The sequence below is a fragment of the Carlito syrichta genome, unplaced genomic scaffold (genome assembly GCF_000164805.1).
Source record: "Carlito syrichta isolate Samal-C Ts95f unplaced genomic scaffold, Tarsius_syrichta-2.0.1 Scaffold309895, whole genome shotgun sequence".
NCBI classification, from domain to species: domain Eukaryota; kingdom Metazoa; phylum Chordata; class Mammalia; order Primates; family Tarsiidae; genus Carlito; species Carlito syrichta.
In genome coordinates, this window is record NW_007253991.1 from 486,843 (window position 1) to 505,573 (window position 18,731).

The following is an 18,731-nucleotide window of genomic DNA, read 5'->3' on the forward strand; positions in this document are numbered from 1 at the left end:
AGGGCTGCTCCCGGCCACCGCAGCCTCGACCTGCTGGGCTCTGGCCATCCTTCCATCTCAGCCTTCCAAGTAGCTGGAACTACAGGCGTGCGCTACCACACCCAGCTAATTTTTGATTTATTGTAGAGATGAGGTCTCGCCAAGTTGCCCAGGCGGGTCTCAACCCGTAGGCTCAGGCAATCTGCTCACCTCAACCTCCCAAAGCACAGGATTACAGGCTGAGCCGCCGAGTCTCGCTGTGAATTTCATCTTAAAGAGACTTCATGTACAATTTAGAGATCTGGGGAAACCTTAACTAAGGATATAAATTCGAATTTTTTTTAAAGGTGGACATATTTGGCTACATAAAAAAAAAATGGCCAGGCTTGGTGGCTCAGCCTGTAATCCTGCACCCTTGGGAGGCTGAGGTGAGTGGATTGCCTGAGCCCGCGGGTTTGAGACCCACCTGGGCAGTGAGACCTCATCTCTACAATAAATCAAAAAATTAGCCGGGCGTGGTAGCGCATGCCTGTAATTCCGGCTACTTGGAAGGCTGAGGCGGAAGGATCGCCGGAACCCAGCAGGTCGAGGCTGCGGTGTCCGGGAGCGCCCACTGCACTCCAATCCAGGCGACAGAGTGAGACTCCAACTCAAAAAAAAAGAAAAAAAAAATGCTTCAACAGCAAGAAGTATCACAAGCAAAGTCAATAGAAATACAGTAGATTTGGAGAGATGATTAAGGTTTATATCTCTAGTATACAGAGAGTTCTTAATTTACAAGACAAGCCATCCAATAGAAGAAGTTGGGCAACATAGAAAAATGGACAAAATGGCTAATTCACAGGAGAGTAAATCCAGATTGCCTACAGACCTATGAAATAATGCTCAAAGTTTAGCAGTTAAAGCAATTTGAAGTGAAATAACAATGATATGTCGTCATTTTAGTTTTTTCTTGCTGCATGAAGAATTACCACAAGCTTTATACAATATACGTTCATATTCTTGGTTTCTATAAGTTAGGAGGTAGGCCTGGCTTAGCTGGGTCTTCTGCCTAGGATCTTGCAAGGATATAGCCAAAGATGTCTGTCTTTTTTTTTTTTTTTTTTTAAATAGATGTTAGCTCCTTTCTGGACCTCAGGGTCCTCTTCCAAAGCCACAGGATTGTTGGCAGAATTCCATTCCTTTTGACTGTAGAACTTGAGGCCCCCACTTAGTTGCTGGCTGTCAATAAGGGGCCACTCAGATCTGAGAGGCCTTGGCAGGCCTCTGCCATGTAACTTTCTCACAGGCCCTCACACATTACCACATGGCATCTTATTTCTTCAAAACTGGTGGGCAAGTTCCTGGCTCCAGTCTGCTAATAATGGAATGTCATCATGAAAGTGACTATCCCATCGTCTTTTCGTATTCTGTTGGATAGAAGCAAATTACATGCTCCATTCCCACATAGTGAAGTGACTCATTTGGGGTCATCTTAGAATTCTGCCTTCTACAGTCACTTTGTATTCATTAAATGGAAATGATTGGAATAAAGCTATTACATTTCTTGCCAGGAGGAGGTAGAAGGTATGTGCAGGAAGAGGAACTTCTATCCATGGCTGTTAGAAAGGAGTTATTATAGCCTTTAAGTAAAGTATCATTCTAAAACAGATACACTTTTTGGCCCAATAAATCTACACTTGAGAATCTAGTTTATGGAAATAAAGCCGTCAATATCCAAGGACATGTGATAAGGATATTTACTGCAGCATTATTAGCACTGGCAGCAAGCATGAGGTAAAGTGACTATCCATCAGTAGGGGGAGTGGTTGGATAGAACATGGTACATTTTAGAATATTATACTCCTTTACAAAAATTAGCCCCGTACCAGTTGACTTGGAGGGATTTACCAGGGGTATTGTTGAGTGAAAGGGGCTAAATGCAGACCAGCGACCTAGTTTTTTGTGGGGGTTGGAGCATGGGAGTTATATATTCCCTATTATATATGTTTGTGTGTCTGTATATGATTACACGGTATAGAGAAAACTATGGAATAATATATACTAGATTTTTAATGTGGGGGATTCTGTTGATAAAGATTTGAGTGGAGAGAGGGTGCCAAGCAAAAGAAGTGAAACGAAGTGTTGAAAAGAAACATTCTGATCCCACAAGTCTAATATATGTGATTTGGTCATACGTAAAACTTTATTTACACAAGCAAAGAATATTAACAAGTAAATACTATGCCCTTAACATTGATTAATGTCTGGGAATATTCCTAGTTCCTGGTATAGAACTTTCAAAATAGATAATGAATATTATCAAGGTAACTCTGGCATTCAAACAGAACAGTGTAAGAAGAAAGTGAGATCTGGAAATAAGGAATAGATATTGTTTAGAATTTCTTTATTTCGCTCTATTAGGGTTTAAACAAATGCATGGCCTCTAATAACTGTAAAGTGTACTTACAAAGTTATTTATATATCTGGAGTTAAGTAGAAATAACTTTTATTTCAGTTTTTGTAGTCACAATTCTAATTCTGACACTTCTTCCACATTGGAGGTTTTACAAAACTGAATGAAACATCTTATTTTTAAATGCATTTTCTTCTAGTGTCTTTTTCTGAAGAAGAGAAATATCAGCTAAGAAAATTTGTCAATAAATCTTATGTGCTGGACAAGAGAGCCTGTCGTCAAGTGTACTACAGTTTGATTGATATCCTTCTGGCATATTGCTATGACATTCGTGTCACTGAAGGAGAGAAGAATGTAAGTGCACATGTGTCTCTGCATGTCAGCATAGGGTACTGTGCAAGTAAACTGCATGAAAACATGAGGTCTTTTGTCTAAAGTAGAACCTGTCATGATGAGTTACCTAGGGGATGCCCAGGCAGAGTACATGTGTATGGTGGTGGTGAGGACCGGCATGCAAGCATATAATTCTTCCTTGGTCTTTTTCTCTTCTTTTTTGGCACTGGTCTCTGCCAAATAGCAAAGCAGGGAAGTTTAAGGAAGTAAAGCTGACAGTAGAGAGGCAGGCTATTCTGAGCTCTCACCTCTTTTAGGCCAAAGGAGAGAGCTTTGTCACATGACGTTTGACATTGGCAAGGGTGTAAACTGCCATTTCTATTTATATTCTTTCTCCCAGCCATCAGTCAGCAGATGCAAAGTGGAACATTAAAAAAAAAAAAAAAAAAAAAAGGATTCTTAGTATTTACCTGCAAATGTTCCTCAATTTGTGGAGTATGTGTTCTTCTGAAAAATTGGATATGAAACAGATTTTTAAAGACCTGCATCATACCTTTTTTTTTGCTACTTAAAAAACTTATATTATAAAAGTAAATCCTTTTATAAAGTAAATTATTTCTTAAATGATTTTTCAAAAATAATATGGACCTTATTGTATCTCTTCTTAAATTGTATTTGATTTTGTAAATGAGGAGCTAAATTTCTTTCTCATTTATATCACTGATTGTATATTTAAAAAGACTGGAAAACCAAAAGAAAGTCTTTCCAGTTAGTGTGTCCCTGCAACTGTTTATAATTGTCTTTGCTCAAAGAGTTGTTTTTGACCTGAGCGTATGCTTTCCTTTTTTTTTAATTAACACAAATACTTCATATTATAAAGGAAAATACACACACAAAGAAAATAATTAAGATTTCCTGTAATTTCAGCCATCAGAAATAACTACCGTTACAAGGTGATATATCTCTTTCCAGTCTTCTTTCAATGTGCACATGTGTGTATGTACGTGTATTATAATGTATGTAGTATTTACTCTGCCTTTCTTACTCAACATCATAGCATTAGCATAATATTTTAGTTAAAATTTGATATGTGCCAGTATTTTTGTTATTATGAATTTGAAAATTTCTAAGATGACTCTTGAGGTTTTCATCTGACTCCAAATTGAGTATTATTGAGTGTGTCAGGGGCATAATATATCTGGAAATACTTTTTGTTTCTGCTTTTAAAGATACTATAATTGGAGAAGATGTTTTCTTTGACAAAAAAGTACTTCATATTATTGAATCTTGAAAAAAGGAGCAAGAGTTTAGTTATACTTGGTAAAATTGACTGTTTTTTATTCTTTTATTCTCTTGTTTGAAATTATGAAGGCTTAAAACTTTGAGACTTTCTCTAGAATGTACTTATTCTCACAAGCATTCTCTGAAAGGTCAAATTCTCAAGGAGCTTGTTAAGTGCCACAGACAATACTTCATTATTATCTTCGATTCCTTTGATAGATTTTCTATAGAATGTTTGGGAGGCAAGTAACTTAGTTGAGAAGGACAGAAATTGAGCAAGCATTATACTTTACTTTTTAGTTAGACCTTGCTTATTTACTCTTGTGTTTTGGTACTTTTGTCAGAAGAAGAGTTTATTTTATAAAAACCCAAGGAAAGTAAACAGAAACTCCCCTCTTATTGTCTCTGCATCAGTAAAACAATATTCTGTAGTTGTGAATACTTTTTAGTTCTTATGTATGTCAATACTATTACAATACTGGTTGAATAAAATGAACATATTTGGACTATTTTTAAATGACTTTACCTCTATTGTGATGGTACTCTCTTCTCCAAAACAAATAAAGGTTGAATCTGCATGGAATATCAGAAAACTGAGTCCAACGCTGTGCTGGCTTGAGGTATGATTTCTAGTTGCAGTTGTTTAGACTTTGTTGTTCAGGGGGTTTTTTTCTTGTTGACATTACTTCATTTTGGGTAATTCATGCAGTTCCTTGAATTTTTTTTGAGGTGTGGAGTCACACTCTGTCACCCAGGTTGGAGTACAGCACACTCATGGCTACCGTAGCCTTGAACTGCTGGGCTCAGGTGGTCCTTCTGCCTCAGCCTTCCAAGTAGTTGGAACCACAGGCATGTGCCACAATGCTTAGCTGATTTTTTTTTACTTATCATAGAGATGAGGTCTCCCCAAGTTGCCCATGCTGATTTCTAACCCCTGGGCTCACACAATCCTCTCTCCTCTCTCCTCTGCCTCCCAAAGTGCTGGGATTACAGGTGTGAGCCATTGTGCCCAGTAAAGAACGATATCTTTAAACTTAATAGTTTGAACAAGCTGTTGTACATCAAAATAGTAATTAAAAGTAGAAACCTTAAAAAAAGTACCAGTGTAAGCAGTTGGTAATTGTATCATCAATTAAGACAACTAGTATTTTTTAAGTTGTAAAATCAGTGTTGTTTCATGGCATCACTTTGTTCAAATAATAGGTGAGATGTAAATAGAAAAGGAAGCGTTTACTTCATCAGAGAATCTTGCTACTTACTCTAAAAGTGAGCCACAGACCAACAGCTTAACCTGCAGCTTCAGCTGAGAGCTTAGAAAGACAGAATCTTAGACCTACTCTAGACCCACTGAATCAGAACCAGAACCTATGGCAGTGTCTCTAAGGGATTTGTATACACATTGAAGATGGAGAAGTGTGCTCCCTAGGCTTCTTTTGGGTTCCTTATATTACCACGATCAGTGTATAATAGAGGAATTGGGTTTTGTAGTAATAGCATTTGTTAGTATGTTGAGAGTGGTTAGTGAGTAGATAATTTTATAGTACAGTTATTAAGATCTACATGAAAATTTATCTACTGGCTGGGCATGGTGATTTATGCCTATAATCCCAGCACTTTGGGAGGCCGAGGTGAGAGGATTGCCTGAGCCCATGGATTCAAGACCAGCCTGGGCATCTCTACAATAAATCAAAAAATTAGCCAGGTATGGTTACAGACGCACGCCTGTAGTTCCAGCTACTTAGAAGGCTGAAGTGGAAGGATTGCCTGAGCCCAGCAGATTGAGGCTGTGGAGGCCGTGAGCGTGCCACTGCACTCCAGCCTGGGTGACAGAGTGAGACTCTGACTCAAAAAAAAAAAAAGAGAAGAAAATTCACCTATTTTTTTTATTGTGAAATTTTTATTGTTTTTGAGATAACTTAGAATTGCCAGACATATTAATAGCTATGTTAAACTTTTATAAATATTTAATCTTTTGTTAGCATTTTTTTTAAGTTCATTTTCTTAAATATAAGCTATCCTTTATCAAGTACTCAGTATTCTTAATCAGATCTCTCATAGTGTTAAGGATTAATATAACATGGAAATTATCTTTCTCCTCTAGTTTCAATTTATATATTTATTTGTTTATTATTTTTATTTTAAGTCAGAGTCTCACTCGAGTGCATTGGCATGCTCACAGCTACTGCAGCCTTGACTTATGGGGCTCAAGTGATTCTTCTGCGTCAGCTTCCAAGTAGCTGGAACTACAGGTGCATATCACTATGCCCGGCTAATTTTTAAAAAAAATTTCTTGTAGAGATGAGGTCTCGCCAATTTGCCCATGCAGGTCTTGAACCCCTGAGCTCAGGCAAACCTCTTGCCTCCTTCTTCCGAAGTGCTGGGATTATAGGTGTGAGCCACCAAGCCTGACCTTAGTTTTATATTAAAAATTTTGCATATAGCTTACATTTTTAATACTTTGCTTATCAAAAACCAATTTAAAAATAATTTTTTAGAAAATTTTCATTGTCTAGTATTTTTGGTAAGTTTTGAATTGCTAATGGTGTCAATTTGATACCATTCAAAATAAAACACCTTTTTCTCTAGAAGTCAGTACTGCAGTGTTTTCTCTTGAAGATGTGTAAGCAAATTACTCAAGTAAACATATTGTGTTACTCCTGCCCAAAGCCAAAAACTGAAAAAAGGAGAGAGGAGACTTAAGCATACTTTGTTCAGGAGTTTTACATCCTTTATCTGTGCCATCTTGAATGGCCCTAAAAGACAAAAACATGAAACCTATATTATTTTAGAACGTCCTTTATGTGTGTCTGTATTTTGTTAATGCCATGTGTTTTAGGTTCTTATTGATAATTCTTAAGGCTTTAAAAAACTTTTCTGCTACATTTGTGATATGTTGGTATGGTAGGAGAAATTATAGACTATGATTATTTCATGGTAAGGTATACAGAGATAATCACAGTTCATGATTTTGTGTTTCTCTTTTGCTTGGCTTTATGCTGATCCAAACTTATAGTTTTTATTTTTATTTATTTTTTGAGTCGGAGTCTTATTCTGTCACCCAGGCTGGAGTGTAGTAGCATGCTCATGGCTACTGAAACTTCGATCTACTAGGCTCAGGCGATCCTTCTGCCTCAGCCTTCCAAGTAGCTGGAACTACAGGTGCGCCACCACACCTGGCTAATTGAACCCCTGGGCTCAGGCAGTCCTCTTGTCTCTGCTTCCCAAAGTGTTGGGATTACAGGTGTGAGTCACTGGGCCTAGTCAAATTTAAAGTTTTTAATTGAGAGAAGTTTTCTGTTGTGTGCTTTTGTTTGTATAACGTATTTTGTGGCAGTGACCCCTTATTAAAATGACACTTCACAGACTTGGACTAATGTTCATGAGGTTATGGTGTCTTTTGGAAGACGAGTGTTGTGCTATCCCCTCTTTCGCCATTTCAAGCTGGCAACGAAGGCCTGCAGAGACACTATCAAGATATTGCAACTAGGTAAGACATTCTTGTACTTGAACATTTGAGAGTGAAAAAGTTGTGTTTAGTCTGTGAAGATATGATTTTTATTTTTTTAAATATGTATAAATAAGTAGTAAACATCCTCTAGTTCAATTACTTTTAAGTAATAGTCCCTCTATGTAGATACAGAGTTGCACAGAGGTGTGATACTCTTTTCTGAGAGGAGTAGGGAGAAGAAGGCACACAGAGTATTCCAAACCATTTTATATTATAGTAGATTGCATCATTCGGTATGTTTTGGATGCCTATGATTTTCTAGTCTGTATGATAGGACTGTGGGTATAATAATAAAGAAGGTAGATGAGTTTCCTGCTCTGATGAAGTAGACAGTTTTTCAGAGAGACAGGTGATAAGAAGCAAGCAATTCCAAATGAAAAATCCTCTACTGGGGGAAGGACAGGGATCATTTAGGAGGGGACATGTAACCTAGATTTGGAACGTCAGACAGGTTTCCAACAAAAGCACAACTACTCTGAGCACTTTTGGACATTGTTAAATTCAGCCCGAAAAGGCAAAATTTGCTAGCTTTAAGATTGTAGAAAATTCCAGCCTCTGAAACAAATTCCAAAGTGCCATAACAGCATCATTAGAATAAGTATATAATTTCCAGGATAATGACTTTGAAGAGGGCAACAACCATTTGTACATATTAGTTCTGGCACATTTATTGAAAAGTCACTTTCAGTACTTTATGGTCATTTCTTATGTTCTTCCCCTGGGGAGTCTCATCATTCCTTTGCCCTTAGATAAAAGTGTTTCTGGGAGCTTAGTTTTCAGACTGCAGAGTAAGAAGGGCTTGAAAGAAAGGAAGTTCTTCCCTCTGCATCTAGGTGACTTCATGACTTCAAGGCGAGAGTTGTCTCTATTGTTTTGTTCCCCCTTGAGATGTACTTTGCCTTCTGTGTAACCTATAGTCTTCTTGCCCTGGGGAGAAAAGTCATGTTTGAAGTAGATTCTTTTAAAGTAGAAAATAATTGTAAAAATGAATCAAAGTTAGATGAAAGATGTCTTTTTATTCATCCAGTTGGTTTAGACTAGCTGGATTTTATTTTGAAGGATTGTTGATTGTAGGATAAAAGAGTACTATCATTGAGAAATCTGTCTTCTTTAACTTAACAGTAGGAAACAAACTGCTTTTTCTTTTTTGTATGTTATTTCTTCTTGTCTTCCATCCAAGATATTTCATGAATTGCTAAAAGTACCCCGGAAGAATCAATCTATTATAAATGACTGATTGTTGAGTTTGAGTTACATGTCACAATTCATTTCTTTTTTAAGTCATGCAAGATTATCTGGGCATTATTCATGGACTTAAACAGTGAGAATGCAGTTTATGATTATCCTGTTACATCATGGCATCCAGATGGAAAACTGGCAACATCCCCCTGTGCATGTTTGCACACACACTCACACATTCACACTCTCTCTTTCACTCTCACTCTCTCACACATACAGACTGCTACTTGTTACTTTCTATTCTAAGATGTAATCTAGTTCTTTAGTCTTTTATTTGAAAAAGTAATCAGTTCAGTGATTGCATAACCAAAAATAAATTTGATTGCCTTGACTTATACTGTAATCAATAACTCAAACCATTTTTGTAGGTCAGAATTGAAATTGAGCCTTAACTATTATTCATTATCACTCTGACAAGCAATAGTCTTATCAGCTGTGTTATGATAGCAACAGAAAACTTGAAGTAACAAACTGGAGGCCTCTCTGCTAAAAATGAATCTGAGCCCTCTATACAGCATAACAGCATGTTCTGTGACTAATTGGGGTTGGGACTGGTTAGTGCTTAGTTAGACAGAGGGCTGGGTGTCTAGCATTCATGTCACAAGCTATGGGGATGATGAACTCTGGATGAGGATTGTAACCTTTATTAGTTCAGGTGGATGGCACAGAGATGCCATTATTGCCACTGAGGAGGCTCGTTTGTTTGGACACCCCATAATTGAAGTGAAAGAAGTTCTGGTTTGACATTTAATGTTTTCCAAGAATGAATTTGTGCCTGCTTATAATTCACAATGCAGTCACAGTGTTCACGCTTTTTATTATAAAGGTCAATATGGTGCTTCCATAGTTAAAAGTAATGAATAACTCTTTTCCCCCAAAGAAAGATTGATCTTAAATGGAATGAGCTTCCAAAACCAATGTGAGAATGCTTCAGAATGTGCAGAATATTTCATTATAACTGATTTATTAAGATCTGAGTTTTCAAAGAGCCATGAGTTTGCTTTATCTGACTCATAGTAGCCTCTACAAGGATTCTTTACCGGACCTTTAGCTCTTCAGTTTTGTATTTCTTCTCTTACTCACTCCCCTTCTCCAGAAAATTGTTTGTCTCTCTTGCTGTTGCAAGATTATGTTTAATCCAAACTCCTTAAGGTCAGGAAATGCTGCTTTGCCCCCTTAAGCACTGTTTTAGAGCTTAACAAAGGACCTTGCACATGGAGTTACTCTGCCTAGATCAGTCATCTTGGGGCACATGACTTCTCCCCTTTCCTCTCTGTCTCTGCCTCTTCATGAACTTTTACTGCTTCCTCCTTGTTCCATTCTTTTGGAAAGAATAGGTAGAATCCTTCCTGGATGTGTCACTTAGCTGCTGTTAATTGAAAATAATAGTAAAAGAGATATAAAAAGAGTAGCTTTTCTTCTTCTCCACATTCAATGACCTATCAGAGAGCAGCTTTTCTAATACATCTTCAGAAGGTTTATTCTGTTTAGAAGTGACAAGTCTTATAGCTCAGTACTTTGTACTATCTGCCTCTATTAATCTATTTAAGGTATTCCTCACGCTACTTACATCAGAAGGGCTGAATGTGATAGTGTGGAAGACAAACAACTACTTGATTTTTCCTCTCAGTTCCCCCTTTGAGAAGCTCATTCTGTGGGTTCTTTCTTTCTTCTTGGATGGAATATATATCCTATATATATCATATTATATACATATGTCTCCTATAATATATATCCTATAACTTTTTCTATCACTTTAGATTTTAAAAAGTTCTCTCACCACTTCTAGTCACAAATGGAGTCTAATTTCAGTACTTAAAATGCCCACTTCGAACGTCATTAAAAAAGAAAATCTGGCCAGACTTGGTGGCTCAGCCTGTAATCCCAGCAATTTGGGAGGCCGAGGCGAGTGGATTGCCTGAGCCCGCGGGTTCAAGACCAGCCCAGGCAGCTTGGTGAGACCTCGTCTCTACAATAAATAAAAACTTAGCTGGGCGTAGTAGTGCATGCCTGTAGTTCCAGCTACTCTGAAGGCTGAGGTGGAAGGATCGCTGAAGCCCAGCGGGTTGAAGCTGGGGAGGCCGCGAGCATGCCACTGCACTCCAGCCTGGGCAATGGAGTGAGACTCCAACTCAAAAAAAAGAAAAGAAAACAAAAGAAAACCTTCTCTTCCCTGACTGAGGCTTGCCTCAGGGTAGGAAGCCAGCAGCAGGGAAGAGGATCCTTTTTCTGTGGCCTTCACTCAGCTGCCACATGCGGCTCTTTCCTGCTTCTTGATGGGGGTCAGACACCGGTCTTTGTACCCTGCAATGACAATTTCCAGGGCAAACAGGTTGTACTTTCTTAGGGCCTTTCCTAAAACCCCCTTCCTCTTGATTTATAAAGTGACAGAAAAGCACCTCCTCCTTGCAACCATGAAGAATGGTAGGAGACTCCACAGAGCTCTACCAGCTTTAACCAAAGAGATTTTGAGCCTCCTAAGCTCCTGCATGTGAATCTTGGGCTAATAGGTCACTCTTCATGTTTTAGTTACTTTCTCTACAAGTTCAGCAAAGAGAAGTTAGCATCTCTTTTTAATATGGAACTTTTGGCTACCTATTTTGTCCTTTGTGAGTCTCATTGGAAATGAGTCAGAAACAGTTTTGCCTTCAAAGTCTAGTACAGTAATAATGATCATAGCTGCTGTGTATTAGCTGCTTTCTGTGTGCCAGCACTAGGCTCTACTCTTTAGATATGTTGTGACATTTTGCTCATATTATAGTCCTGTGAAGAGGAATTATGGTCCCCATTTTGCAGGTAAAAGACAGGCTCAAAGAAATTAAATCAGTAGCCCAAGGTCACACAGCTAGTAGGTCGTTGAGTCTGGATTTGACTCCAGGTCTGTATAACTTGAAGTTTGTGCCCTTATGTGTATTTAAATAGTTATAAGTGAAATTATGCAAAGCCTGGGATCTGCTTCAAAATAGTCCATGGTGGGTTGTGGGAAAGTGGGTGGGTGTAGCTGAAACAAGTTAGCCACAGTGGTTGCTGCTTGGGTGGTGAGTGTGCAGGAGTCATGATACTGTCCTCCCTATTTTTATACATGTTGTGATTTTCCTTTATGAAAGGTTTTTTTTTCTTTTTTTAAAGTCTGAGCTCTTAACCACTATACTACTAAATTTCAAATTTTAGTAGGAAAAGTAATTTCTCTGTGAACAGTTGTCTAAAATTTTTTTGACTAATAAAAATACATACAGAATTAGTTTTTCCTGTTTGTTCTGTTTTGTTCTTAAAGCTAGTAGAGGCCAGGTGCCTATAATCCCACCATTTTGGGAGGCTGAGATGGGAGGATCACTTGAGCTGTAAGTTCAAGACTAGCCTGGGCAACATGGTGAGACTGTATCTTTAAAAAAAAAAAAAGGCTGATAGAAATCTAGTCTTCTACCACATTTGAAGTCTGATGAATAGTAGCTACCTGGCAGGCTGTAATCTGAGAAACAGCCTTCAGGAGTCTGGTTGTTGTCACCAATTAAACGCTGGTTTTACTTCAAATGATTAATAACCCTTACATATGGCATTAACTGAGTTCAGTAATCAACCTCTTTCGTAGATACAATAACACGATCAATAGGAAAGAAAAGAAGAGCTGTGGCACCAAGCCCAGGGCTTGGGGCTGATCTTTTTTATTAAAGAAAAATAGTGTTTAAGAAATTGAGGATGGCAAGTGTATTATGTGAACTCTGGGTTCTGAAGAAGCCTTAAAGGTGAATTTCTTTTTAATGTTTAATTTCTGTTTATTCCAGAGCCCATTTAGCAAATGTTTTTTTTAAAAAGTATTGAATTGTAGGGAAGTATCACAAAACTTGAAAACCAAAAGATGAAATCACTATGATTTTCCGGTATTACATTTACCTATATTTAATTTATATGTGTTCCCAATTGTGGACATTTTAAAGAATTGTTAGGCTTTTTAATTTTCATTCTTTAAATACATCATGTGAAACTACTTTGAGATTTATTCAGCAAGTGTTTGTTGAGTACCTGCCATGTGAAGGTGCTAAGCTGGACCCTGGAGATATAATAGCTCTAATGGGACACAGGGCACAGAATGACACAGCCACCAGGGTTTTAAACAAATTGCTCTTGTAATAAGTAGTTCAGAAGAGAAATACGCAAGTGAAAATATAAAGTCAGGGAAACTGACCTAAGTTTTAGTCATTTAAGATGTGTAACTTCTACAGAGGGGAGCTCTGCCTTGTTTGACTTCCAGTTCTTGACTTCTACCTGTTTCCTGGTGCTCTCAAGTATGTGTTAATTGGTTGATGAGCTCATCTATTAATTGATTAATTCAACAGATATTTTGAATGAACACCTACTCAAAGGCCATTCTGTGCAAAGCATCCTGTGAGTGTAAAGAGCAGTAGAAAATTAAGTGTGTATTACTGCATTGGGGGAAGCCTGTGTGTTAGCAGGGTAGCTAAGATGTGCATCAATAACACCAGACACATAGTCGACAGTGGAGAGTACCTTATGAGAAATGTAGATTAAGTATTGTAGTTGAAGAAAGGAAGAGATGACATTTCACTAGGGGTCAGGGAAAGCTTCACAGAGGCTGTGAGGTTTGATTTGGGACTTGAAGGATGGGTTGTATTTGGACATAGAAGGATGAAGGGCAGTGTTCTAAACATTGTGAGGAACAGCATGAGGACGTTCATGGGACAGCATAATTTCCTTAATGAAAATTTGTCAGAAGTAAATTATGGAAAGTCAGTATGTTTGCTGATCCTGAGATTTGCCTTACAACCTCTAAAACTAATTGATAATTCCTTTCTATCTGAATTAACTGGTCGCTAGAATTTATGTCTCTGCTTTAATATTATTACTTCATTCCATTTCCCCAGCCAAAAAAAAGATGGTAACTCTTTGTTTTCTTCCTCCTAGTCTACATTGTTCTTGAGCCTTTTATTGCCTACTTAATTCTCCATACCAATTAATGTTTCTGAGAATGGCACAATCATAGTGCTCTCAGGAAATTTAAATAGCATGGAATTAAAGTCAAATATTGAAGTAGCATTTGTACCTGTTAGCTGACCATTTTACATACCAAGTAACCCAGGAAAGGAGAGCACTTCAGAGGACAGCAGAAGTTACTCCTGCAGTTCAGTATGTGAAAGGGCGAGTAGGACTTCACTGAGCTAGTCCTGGGCCTTCTTCCCTTTGGATTCTCCTTCTAGGAGGCAAAGCCAACTCCTTTTACTCTTGTTTCTCCCTTGGAGTGCAAGTCTATGTTCCTAGTCTCCTAACTGATACATTCTTCCCATTCGTGTATTATTTATCCTCAGAGCATTTGTGAGTTTATGCATATAACCCCGCATAGGAGGATATTGTATAAGAAATAAACATCAAAGGAAGGAAAATCAAATTCCAGTTATCTCCATAGAATCTTGTTCCCCCAATATTATTTTTAATCACTAAATGTTGTTAACCACTAAAAATGTTTACACTGCTTTTCTGGTAATTTCTGGGTTATCAATTATTTGTTCTTTTAAAATACTCTGTAGGGGGCAGCATTTCCTATATGGTTTACAAATAATAAATTGCCCTTTAATTGCACAGATGATTAACAGCTTATGACTTTTCTGCTTCAAAAAGTCACTTAAAATATTTTAAAATGTTATTCTTTGAATGTTGATGTTACATAGTAATGCTTACTGGTGAGTGATGGCTAAGAATCAACTGATCTCTTAATTATTATATACAATTTAAATCTATACTGTATTTCCTGTGCTGTTTGTTTAAGATAGGTAGTTTCTGCAGTTTCTGAGCTGAGCAATATAGAAAGCTCTGCAAGTGAGTTACATGGTTTGAATGTATGGCTTTAAAAAAACTTTCTATAATTAGTGCTTCTTTAAATAAGTTTTAAGTCAGTTTTGAGATTTTTTATGGATCTGAATTTTTATGGAAGCAAAGTTAAGTCTACTTTCTCTAAGAAGATAAAGGCAGAAAATTGTATATATTTAAGACAAGTTTGGGGAAACAGAAAACATTTTATTTGATCCTAATGAATCAAGGTCTTGTTGTATATTAATATTGAGACCTAAATGAAGTAAATTGAATAATGCTTTGTATACTTCCTATGTTATCTGGAAAACATATAAGAATTGCAGTCATGTACTGCATAATGATGTTTTAGTCAATGATGGACCGTATATATAATGGTATTCCCATAAGATTACAATACCGTGTTTTTACTGTACTTTTTCTGTGTTTAGATATGTTCCGATGCACAGATGCTTACAATTGTGAAACAATTGCCTATAGTGTTTAGTATAGTCGCATGCTGTACAGGTTTATAGTTTAGGAGCAATAGACTAAATTTTATATAGCCTAGATATGTGGTATGCTCTACCTTCTAGGTTTGTGTAAGTATACTCTGTGATGTTTATACAACAAAAATGCCTAAGGACACATTTCTCAGAACATACTTTCGTTAAGCAGCACATGACTGTATATTTGTGTAATCTAGAGGGGTTTTTTTTTTGTTGTTGTTTGAGATATCTCTGTCACCCAGGCTGGAGTATAGCAGCCCAATCCATAGCTCACTACAGCCTTGAATTTCAGGGCTCAAGCAGTCTTCCTACTTCTGCCTCCCAAGTAGCTGGGACTGTAGGTGCACACCACCACATCCAGCTAATTTTTTTATTTTCTATTTTTTTAATAGAGACAAAATAAGAAGCTAATATTGAAAAATAACAAGTGGCAGGCATTTATTTATTCAACAGACATGAATCAAATCCATTTTCTGTTGGAGCATTTTAACAGAATCAGTGAAGAGTTATAAGGATATTTATAATTTGGTCTTAGCTCTTAAGGAGTTTGTTGTGTAGCAGAAATGATAGGATAAAATATAAGATACAAAATATAAGTATTTATAATATAAGGTACAAAGAAGAGGCTCTCGTAGGAAAATATGTTAATGACTACCCACAGGCCAATCCATCCTGTATGGCCCTTGAGCTAAGAATACTTTTTACATTTTTAAGTGTTGAAAAAAAATCAACAGAAAAATATTATTTTGAGACACATGAAAATTATGTGAAATTTTAATTTTAGTGTTTATAAAGTTTTTTTTTTTTTTTTTAGATTGGACAATATAGTTTATTTAGAAAGTAAATTAGGGAGAGAGAGAATATTCACCTTCCCAAGGTAGGGGAGGGGGCCAAAGCTGTTTATAAAGTTTTATTGGAACGTAATCATGCTCGTTCACTTACATATTGCCTATGGCTGCTTTTGTGATATAATGGCAGTAGTTGTAATAGAAATTGCATGGCCTACAAAGCCAAAATATTAACTTTCTGTCTCTTTACAGAACATAATTGCCACCTCTGCCTTAGGTATGAGGGGCGGTATGTTGAAGGGGAGCCCTTTTGTGAACCTAGGTCTTTGGCTGCCTTCCACACCAGCACTGAAATGGATCACTTTCACTGTATTCTCTCTCCTCCTCATAGGTTGAAATGTAGCTGATCTCATTGGCTCGCATTAGAGTAGGCACCATAGAGGAGAAGCAAACTAAGATGTCTACTTGGCCAAGCCAGTAAATGAATAAGGATGGCAAGGCTTGATTAAATGGCGAGTAAGGAGGCCTGTATGAACTGGAGAGATCCATGGCCCATCTGTAGCCTACTGTTGTGCTGTGAATATGTAATATTGCCAGTTTGGGGGATTTTTTTTTTTGAGTTGGAGTCTCACTCTGTCGCTCAGGCTGGAGTGCAGTGGCACAATCATGATGATCTTGGCTTACCACAGCCTCGAACTGCTTTACTCAGGCGATCCTTCCACCTCAGCATTTAAGTAGCTGGGACTACAGGCATCACCATGCCTGGCTAATTTTTTTATTTTTTTGTAGAGATGAGGTCTTTAATGTAAAAATGTCCAAAGTTTAAATATGAACAAAGAAGTAAAGGATTTAAAAAGCACCTAAGAGCCAGAGATAATGTCTGAGAGTTCAGGTCAGCCTGGGAGGACTCCTAGTTTTCTGTCTCTAAGCAAACTAAGTGCCTGCCTGTCTTTCTCATACCCTCTTGGACCAGTCAGTTTGTAGCTGCAGAGAGGGCTTACACCTGATCTCCGCTCCTTGAATCCTAGCTTGAGACTGTGTGTCAACCTTGTGCAGGTTACAAGATGAGATCAGGGGAAAGAGGCAGATGCTCTGCATTGTCTGATGTAGCTAACACCAGAAAGCCTTTAAAAAAGCAGATTCCCTTACCTCTCTTTGCACTTCCTTGTGTTATCTTGTCAGCCAGAACCTGATCCAGGTGGAGGAGATGAGTCATAGGATTTTAGGATCTTCCGCTACCACACCTCACTCTGATTTGATAAGGTGCTTGTTAGTGTGGGGGAGGGAGGGGGACTGACAAGGAAGAAACACACAGCACACTAATGAGTGCAGTAGAGTGGAAAGTATCACTTGAAGGAAGTGTAGGGGCAGGCACAGTGGCTCATGCCTGTAATCCCAACACTTGGGGAGGCTGAGATGAGAGGATCACTTGAGGCCAGGAGTTCGAGGCTATCCTGGGCAGCATAGTGAGACCCTCGCCCCTGAAAAAAATGTTTTAAAAATTAGCCGGGCCTGGTGGTGTGTGCATGTTGTCCCAGATACTCAGGAGGCCAAGGCTGGGGAGGCTCCCTTGAGCCCAGGAATTCAAAGGTGTAGTGAATTCAAAAGTGTACTAAATTGTATTTGCCACTGCACTCCAGCCTGGATGAGAGTGACACTGTCTCTAAAACAAATTTTCTTTTAAATAAATAATGTGAGCCGGACTTGGTGGCTCAGCCTGTATTCCCGTGCCTTTGGGAGGCTGAGGTGAGTGGATTGCCTGAGCCCGCAGATTCGAGACCTGCCTGGGCAGCGAGACCTCATCTCTACAATAAATCAAAAAATTAGCCAGGCGTGGTAGCATGCGCCTGTAATTCTGGCTACTCGGAAGACTGAGACGGAAGGATCGCTGGAGCCCAGCAAGCAAGGCTGCAGTAACCAGGAGCGGCCACTGCACCCCAGTCTGGGTGACCGAGTGAAACTACAACTCAAAAAAAACCAAACAAATAAATAAATAATGTGAAGTAATGTGTAGGATTTGGAAAAGAAGATGTGGAAGAAGGATATTTCCTCAGAAAAGTAGGAGGTAAAAAGTCAAGGGGAGGAAGGTAAGAGTTCCATATCCAAGAAATGGCAGATCCCCTAGTTTGTCTGGAGCCCTGACTGTGGGGAAATGGTTAGAAAAAGTGGGCGCAGTGTGTTGGAACGGGGTTGAAGAGAGCCTGCAGCAGCTTGCTAAAGAGAGTGAAGATTTTGGCTTTGGGACTTCTGGTGGGCTCATGAAATCAGATTCATCTGACAGTAGCACTTAGGATAGAGTATCATGGGGGTGAGAGAGGGACAAAGGTATTAGCACAGAGAAAAGAGGAGACTCTTCTTGCCTGGACCCCACGAAGTCTGAGACCAGGCACTGTGGTCTGAACTGTAGCACTAGCCCTAGTGTTGAGGAGGAAGGGATGCGTGGGCAGATGCTTCACAAGTAGTGTCTGGGAGCCAGGAAAGGGAGTTGCAGAGTCCTTTACCCCTCTATGATCTGTTGTCGTCCTCCTTTTTGTTTTTGAGTTGGAGTCTCACTCTGTCACCCAGGCTGGAGTGCAGTGGCACGCTCATGGCCACCCCAGCATCAGACCTGCTGGACTCCAGCGATCCTTCTGTCTCAGCCTTCCAAGTAGCAGGAACTACAGATGCATGCTACCACACCCGGCTAATTTTTTATTTTTTGTAAAGATGAGGTCTTGCCAAGTTGTCCGGGCTGGTCTCAAACCCTCAGGTTCAGGCAATCCACTTGAAGTTCTTACATGTTTATTGTCTCATTTAATTCCTGCAGGAGTTCTTTTTTTTTTTTTTTGAGTTGGAGTCTTACTCTGTCGTCCAGACTGGAGTGCAGTGGCCGCTCCTGGCCACCGTAGCCTCGACCTGCT

At 38.6% G+C, this 18,731-nt stretch overlaps 1 protein-coding gene across 2 annotated transcripts in view; it reads left to right on the plus strand.

Annotated features, from left to right (window-relative positions):
- The window catches only part of SHQ1 (SHQ1, H/ACA ribonucleoprotein assembly factor), a 109,852-nt gene that overhangs the window by 30,956 nt on the left and 60,165 nt on the right, over positions 1-18,731 (plus strand). For both annotated transcript variants that reach the window (XM_021717636.1, XM_008068215.2), the window contains 3 exons: positions 2,574-2,728; positions 4,555-4,608; positions 7,352-7,475. In XM_021717636.1, coding sequence (XP_021573311.1) covers positions 2,574-2,728; positions 4,555-4,608; positions 7,352-7,475 — 333 coding nt within the window. The remainder of the gene's footprint in view (positions 1-2,573; positions 2,729-4,554; positions 4,609-7,351; positions 7,476-18,731) is intronic.